The 7,646-nt window shown below is 39.7% G+C and overlaps 1 protein-coding gene across 2 annotated transcripts in view; it reads right to left on the bottom strand.

Annotated features, from left to right (window-relative positions):
• TFG (TRK-fused gene) overlaps positions 1-7,646 on the bottom strand; it is a 23,147-nt gene that overhangs the window by 674 nt on the left and 14,827 nt on the right. The window contains exons 6-8 of one of the 2 annotated variants that reach the window (XM_019474772.1): positions 7,296-7,436; positions 2,571-2,660; positions 1-80 (exon numbers count right to left, since the gene is read on the bottom strand). The exon at positions 1-80 is cut by the window's left edge and continues 674 nt beyond it. In XM_019474772.1, coding sequence (XP_019330317.1) covers positions 1-80; positions 2,571-2,660; positions 7,296-7,436 — 311 coding nt within the window. The remainder of the gene's footprint in view (positions 81-2,570; positions 2,661-7,295; positions 7,437-7,646) is intronic. The other variant, XM_019474773.1, reaches the window with a different exon arrangement.

The following is a 7,646-nucleotide window of genomic DNA, read 5'->3' as shown; positions in this document are numbered from 1 at the left end:
CGGGGCCGGGGCCGCCGGCTGGCTGTAGGCCGGGAACTGCTGGGCTTGCTGCGAGGGGGTTTGCTGCTGACTGTAGCCTGCTGGAAAGGCAAAGAGCAAGGTGGGGTGAGAGAGAGCAAAGAACCATGGGCACCTGCAGAAACACCTTTTTTTTTTACAGCGACAAACACAGAACAAGGCAGTAAGCACAGAAAAGGCAAACCAAGAATGAACGCGAGTTTTCCTGCCTTTCACATAAGCACGCTGCCTGGGTTTTGGTGCACTACCGTGGCAGCACAGCAACACTGAAAACAGTTAGTATAAAATTGTTTTCCCGTGACTGACAAGAAATTAAAAAAAGACAAATAGTGTTTTACTACCATGGTGTCACATGAAAAATACTAAGTCTTTGTTGGCAAATGAGGCAAAATACAACCTTTTTCCCCAAATAAAAACTCAAAACTAAACAGTCACAAAAATATTGTCAGGGTTTAATGTAAGTCATACCTTTGGTTAAATCATAGGTCTTTTCAGTTCTTTAGATATGAAAAAGTTGTGCAGAACAGAATACTTTAGTACAAAACTTCCATTTAAACATGTCCCAAACTTGACTTTTCTGTATAAAGCCAGCTTCCAAAAGGAATTTCTCTTATTGAAAACTTTAAAATGACACAGAGTCCTTTTATGAAGAAATAGCTACTTTTATCCATCATGAAACACACCTGCAGCTACTTGCAATGAAACCTCTCCAGTGACTGGAATCCTGTCAGCATTAAACACCAGACACACAAATTATTAAAAGTGTACAGCCCTAAACAGAAAGAGTAAGGGTTGAAGAATGCACTGGAGTAAACTCACCTTGAAACTGGGATCAGAATTTACTCATGAGACAAACCTCTGAAGGGTCCATTTTTACTACCATGAGTAAATAGCCACATTGTTGCCTAGTAGATCTACAAGAGTGGGAATGGATCCTGCTCTTGGGGGACATGGGGTTGAAAGGAGACAACGCTCATGGGAACAGCAGCAAAACAAACAAACAAACAAACCCCATGAGTCAAGATCTTCAAAGGCTGCTGTCACTAGGTCCTCAAAAAAAAAAAAAGGCTGTTTCTGCAAGATGAGGTTAATCATGAAGTAAGGTATGAGAAACAGAGGAGCCCCAGAGCAGTTCTGGTGGTGTTTCATTCTTACTTGAAGATGGTGTTGATTAGAATGCAGAACTCACATTGCACTACAGCTTTCACAGGAACTTCTCCAGTAAAATAATGGATTAGATGATGGTAGAATATGACTAGAAAGCAGATGGAAGCTCCTTTTTTTTTTCCCCCACTCAGTTTTTAAGCCTACAGAAAGTCAGATAGACCCTTCTACTTCCAACAGGCTCGTTACTTCTTCTGAAATTAGACTTCAGAAAGTCTGTCACTGTCTTCTAATTACAAATGTGGGGGTGAGAAATCTGCAGAGAACAAGATACCATTTATTTTTCCAAATCAACCAGCTCTCGCACAGCGCACAGGAACAAGGGCTGAGGCACAAACCTTCAGTTCCAAGTTTTCTAGGGTTCTTGTCCAAGATAAACATGGAATTTCTTCATAAGCTCTGCAAGTGTTCTCATCTACATCAAAATTGATGCACTCCCACTGTACATATTGCACACCAAAATAAAGGCCATATGGGCTCCATTCTGAGCGACTTAATGGTATGGGAGTCTTTTGTTTAGTTTAAGGAAGATTGTTTGAAACAAGGAATGATAAATGCTTTGTATCATTTTCTGAAAGTATTAAGCAACTTGCAATTTGTTATGGAATCTGCTGCTACAGTCTCATCCCTGTACTTTAGCTGGATTATGATTCCTAGTACATACTATGCATTATTAGATGCCAGCTGCTTCTAAAGTAAGTAACTCAAAGTTCCGAAGTCAAGTTTATTTTGGGTATACGCAAAAGCCAGCTCTTCGTATTTGACTGCACATAAAAGTGCCAGGAGACTTTTAGCAGAAGAACGGTTTACTTGAGGTATCAGCAAAATGAACAACTAAAAAAACCTCTCTCTTGAAAGTTTATCTGAAATTACAGTATTTACAATAGCTAAGGATTTACCAAATGACAACTATAATCACTGTTCACACCACTAAATTTTGTTCATGGAGATCATTCTAGACGCAAGAAATAGGGGCCATCTTCATATACCTCTGATATTTAAGGAAGCTAAATTGGGATGTTTCAGTCACTTACTTGCTAGAATCCCAAGACTGCAGAAGTTAATCCTGAAGACTGCTCATACTCCGGGTGATTCACTTTGCCTACCTTTCTAACAATGCATTCTGCTGATTAATAACGGTAGTCTGCTTTTGGTCACAATCAAGTAGGATTGAGATACCAGAACTCCAACTACATACTAAAAATATAGACAGCTACAGTGTTCTCTTACTGGTAATTTCTGAATTGTGACAGTTCCCATCAGAAGCACCGGCACTCAGGCTGCTCAGCACCCTGGCCTGCCCCACAGGTTCAGGAACTGAAGCTCACAGGGTCGGGCACCGAAGGAGAGGTTCAACAGCGAAACTGCCGTTTGAGAGAGCTGCTTACCTGGGTACTGCATACCATACTGTTGCTGAGGCTGAGCCTGCGGCTGCTGAGCAGGATAACCAGGCTGTTGGTACTGTTGATACATCTGACCTATGGATCAAAAAGGTATTTAGTTGAAGCCCAGTACCCTAGCTATATTATAAACACGCAGTGAACAACATCCTAACAAACAGTTCAAAATCACAGCAACAAACCCTCTCACAACATGTAAAAACTTTTTTAAGAAAGTCTGAACACAGGGAAGTTTGAGTACGTGTTCCACCTCACTACCAACTGAAACCAGTCTACAGATTTTAGCTTCTGAACCATGCCATTCTGAAGACTAAATGATGTTTATCTCTCTCCAACAGAATACATAGTTCTAATTTGGCACGGGAGGCTTACTATTTCACATTAGCCATGCACCTTAATTAGTGCTACTCTGGTAGGTAACAGAGCAGGAATCTTTAAACGTCTTGGTAACTGCTCCAGAACTTACACTGTAAATTAAAGTACTTCAAAAGTGAAACATGTCCTCAGATTGTCTGTTTATATTAGGTTATAGATATAAAAACGTATATTATATATATAAAAAATATATATATTTTACTTGCTGTAAGCCAAGTTTTCTTAAGAGACCCAGGGGTATGTATACACCCTAAAGCAAAAATAAAACCATACATTCTTAAGCTTGGGTATTCCAATTCAATGCTGATTTTTCCTAAATTCACTGTTTCCAATTTCTTGGCAAGAAGAGGCAGAATATTTGTTTAGACTTAACCTATGGGCTCTGTTTAGGCCTTATGCTTCTGCTGTTTTTCAGTTTAGTAACAGGCACAGTCAAAGAACAAGAACAATTATTTGCCAAAACTAAAGCTTAGCTGAACTGGAGCAGACATGGAAACTTTACTATTATAAAGTGTTACTGTACTATTATTCATTCTGCAAAGATCAGCAGACTGTATAAATATACTGGAATCTGTATCTTCTGAACTGCACCAAGAGAAAAGTAACTCGGCTCTGCTCCAAGTCCTCCCCGCCCTCTGTGCACACTGCTTTAAAAGAACTCCTTATTTCGTCTTTTCTCTGCGTTACCTGCAGCTGAAAGCAACGGTATTTTACACGCTAAGGTGCTGAAAATATTTTACATCGGTGCAGTTGTTCAAAATATTACTTGGTATGCAATCATTGTGGGATGAAGAGTGCTAAACGCAAAGCTTGAAGAGAATTTAAGCCTGTTAACTTGATAATTAAGAATTAGAAACTCAGAATGCATGTTTTCTGTTTCTTGAACTGAGTTGTTATAGGGAAGTTCTGGGAGAACAACCAGGAAGCTGCCTGTCTCGGCATAATTATCCACAGGCTAACAGGGAGACCACACTGGCACCTGCTGGAGATCCCAGGTAAAGGGATATGAAAGAAATAGCATGGAGTTTTTCCAAAGCTTTCTGAGAAGGCTTGCTGTCTTCACCAGGGTTGAAGTGTTAGTGAGGCGCAGAGAGGTGTTCCAGTGCCGTTCAAGAAAACATTCTTAATTTACAGCCACGAATGCAGTCAGAGATCCTATGGGTCCCTAAACACACAGTTTTCCTCCTCACTGGCTTTTTACTCTGAAAACAAGATGAGCTACAGCATCAGTGTCTGGTTTTGTACTTAGCAGTGCTTATTGCAGTCAAGGATCTGCCAGCATTTACCATTGTTCCTGTGCACTGAAACAGCCATTTTAGCTTGATTCCGAAAAAAGACCACATAGGTATATTCACACAACATTCTTTTCCCTAGAAGATCATGAAGTGCTTACCTGAATGAACTTTTACATCTATTTCAGCAAAGACTAAGAAAGTCTCCACATCTGTACATAACTGGTTCTCGCGTGTGTTCAGTGACTGGATTTAGTGGTACAAAAGCACTGGCGTGCCACAGGAGACTGCACTACACTGAAACGTCTTTGTTGTACTGATTTAATTCAAACTAGTGAATGCTTAAACCTTAGCAAGGGAGGCAAGCCGTTCATTAGTATCGGCACACAGAGGTGAGGTGACTTGGTATTCACAAATAACAACAACTAATAACCAATTATAATCATCATAACATCATTTATTGGCAAAGAATGCCATTAAAAAATAATCCCCGATATACCAGAATGATTGACACGTGACTGTGTCAATGTTTATGCTGTGAACTCTGATCATGCACTACTGAATTATTCACTTGGTGTACATCAGTGCACATTTGTAACCTAAGATTTGAAACTGAGGTTTTTACCTTAGTTACCATTTTACTTCTATCCTCAAAATACTGGGAAGGTGCGGGGGAAGCACAGCTTGGGGTGTTTTGTTTTTTTGAAAAGTGAACTAGTATTTTAAAACTAGTTTTAAAGCTAGTTTCTAAGAAGAACGTGCTCTGCGCCAGCAGTGCCAGTTGCGTGAGCCAATCCTGTTGAAAACCGAACCATCAAAACGTATCCAAAGTTCTGGCTGAGCCATGGCCCTGCACTGGTTCTCATCTCGGCTGCACAAGGGCAGGATGGGGCAGCACAGGTCCCCAAATTACCCCTGGACTGAGGTGCAATCAAAACAGTGAAGTACGGAAAGCTACTCCATGTTTCAAAGGAAAGTCTTTGAACGCTTTGGATAAAAGCAACTTAGTTTACGAAGAAAACTCAGAGGCTGATAATCACACATATATTACCCAGCTTTGGTAAGAGACTGCTATTTACCATATGCATACAATGCACAGCATCAGTGCTCCCACTAGTATTTCTGATGAACAAAGTGCAAGAATGACTTCTGATCTCTTCCCAAGAACTGAACCACCCTATTTTATCCATAGAGTGAAGAAAATGTAATCAATACTTAACATATTCCAGTGGTAATGACAAAAACTGCACAAACTACAGACCAAAACCTTCATAATTAGTGCTGCTGTACTTTTACATGCAAAAAAAAAAAAAAAAAAAAGACTTGGACAAAGGTATAGCACAGTTCAGTGTTTAAAAAACAAACAAACAAACCCCACTATACTTTCCTTGACCCAAGTTTAGAAAAATCATTACATCTAATCTGATACATGAGCCTAGACAGCTGCTTTCCTAAGAAAGATGAGTTTTGCTGAAACAAGTACTTTTTCCCTTCCCTGGTGTTAGCAGTTAGGATTCCAGCCTACTGCTGCTAGTGCTTAAGTGTTTCACTTTTTTGTTTCAGTTCTAGTTTAACATCAACACTTAAAACCTCATACCTTATTGTATTTAAGTGAAGTAAAAAGGCTAAATTCATAGAATACAAGTTCAGTAGCTGAGAGTGTATTTTTTGAATATTAATTTTTCTAGCTGCTGACAGAAGAACCTGAAGCACTTTTTTCCAAAAGTAACTTACACACACAAACACCAAACAGTTGTTATATCTTTAAGCTACAAAGGTGTCTCTTGCCATCTCATTTATACCACTTGAATAATTCTTAGAGAAGTAAGCAAAAAGAAAAAGCTGAAAGCAGCAAAACAAGTGTTTTACAAGCTCCACTGTAACCAACAGCATTCGTGCCTGCTTAAATATTATGCCTAACTACAAATTGCTCAAATACTCTGCTCAATCAAAATGTTACTGATGCCCTTCAGCCAACATGTTCCAAGTGACTGTGGATACTGTAATCACCCTCAATAATGCCTCTCTCATTTACCTCAAGCATTACGTCAGTATAGAAAGCAGCAGAGGGTTGAAACTTGTTTCTACACCAACAAAGAAACAACTTTATATTGGCCTAACTACAAATTGCTCAAATACTCTGCTCAATCAAAATGTTACTGATGCCCTTCAGCCAACATGTTCCAAGTGACTGTGGATACTGTAATCACCCTCAATAATGCCTCTCTCATTTACCTCAAGCATTACGTCAGTATAGAAAGCAGCAGAGGGTTGAAACTTGTTTCTACACCAACACAGAAACAACTTTATATTCTGCTTCGTAGGGAGGCAGAAATACCAAAGCAAGTCATTCCATAGACAGTTTCATCCAGAACTATGCAGGTCTGAAGGCTCAGTGCTCTTAGAAAATATCAATAGAAAAATGATGCCCAAATGTAGCAAACCTCTGAATAGGTTTATTTTTAGAAGTCAAATAACATGTAAAAGGGTATAGTACAAAGGAATCTGAATACCAGAGTTAAGACCTTAAGCTTTAAAGGAGGGCCAGCTGAGGGTCTCAAGAGTTACGCAGGAAAACTACAATGCATATGAGACAGTTACAAGGTTTAACCTGACTAGCACAGAGCCATAGATAGTAAAGAAGCAATGCAATAACGGCTCTGTTTCGTTAGATGGAAATGATGAGTAAACATTTTTAATTCACAGTAGACAAGCCAACAAACTGTTAGCTGAGTGAAAGCAACTACTAATACTGCTTGACACAACACACAGGGTATGATATGAACTAAGTTTTTCATATATTTTTAAAGTACAGCGTATATAAATCTGCCTTACAGCAAAGTGAGCACGGATGCAAGTAGCAAACAGTACCCTGAAAGTCCTCCTCACGTTACATCACCTACCCTTTTATATAACGCTACTGCTCCACCTGCTGTTTCTGTATTGAACAGCATGTGAGGAAAAAAGTTTTCCTGCCTAGAGGCATAGATGAACCTGTACTTTGGTATCAACTTTCGAGTCTGCTAACTGGAAGTTATAGCTACTGATAACTCAGATTCAGACACCATCATTCACGTCTTAAATAGAAGAAAAACCTGCTGCTTACCTTCCACCTGACCAGTCTGCGGCTGTGTTCCAGGGTACGGTGGCTGCTGTGCCTGAACACCAGGGGGATGGGCTGCAGAAGAGGAGGAAGCAATGCTGTCTGGTGTTCCTGATCGCTCTTCTGCAGGGGCACTGGGTGGTCCTAGCAGAGCAAAAATATATTGCAGTACATGAAATGAACAGAGAGTTTGAATTAAGAAAAAAATCTAATACAAGACCATTCCCTTGCAAAGTTTTTAATATTTTTTCCAGTTTTCCATAGATTTATGTCTGAGACTGTCACGCCCAAGCTAAAACAAAATATATTTGCCTATCTAAACTCTCCTTTGAAAATATTTGGGGGGGGGGGCAT

Source organism: Aptenodytes forsteri, unplaced genomic scaffold (genome assembly GCF_000699145.1).
Source record: "Aptenodytes forsteri isolate BGI_AS27 unplaced genomic scaffold, ASM69914v1 Scaffold61, whole genome shotgun sequence".
Classification (NCBI taxonomy): Eukaryota; Metazoa; Chordata; class Aves; order Sphenisciformes; family Spheniscidae; genus Aptenodytes; species Aptenodytes forsteri.
This window is presented reverse-complemented; position numbering and strand designations above follow the sequence as displayed.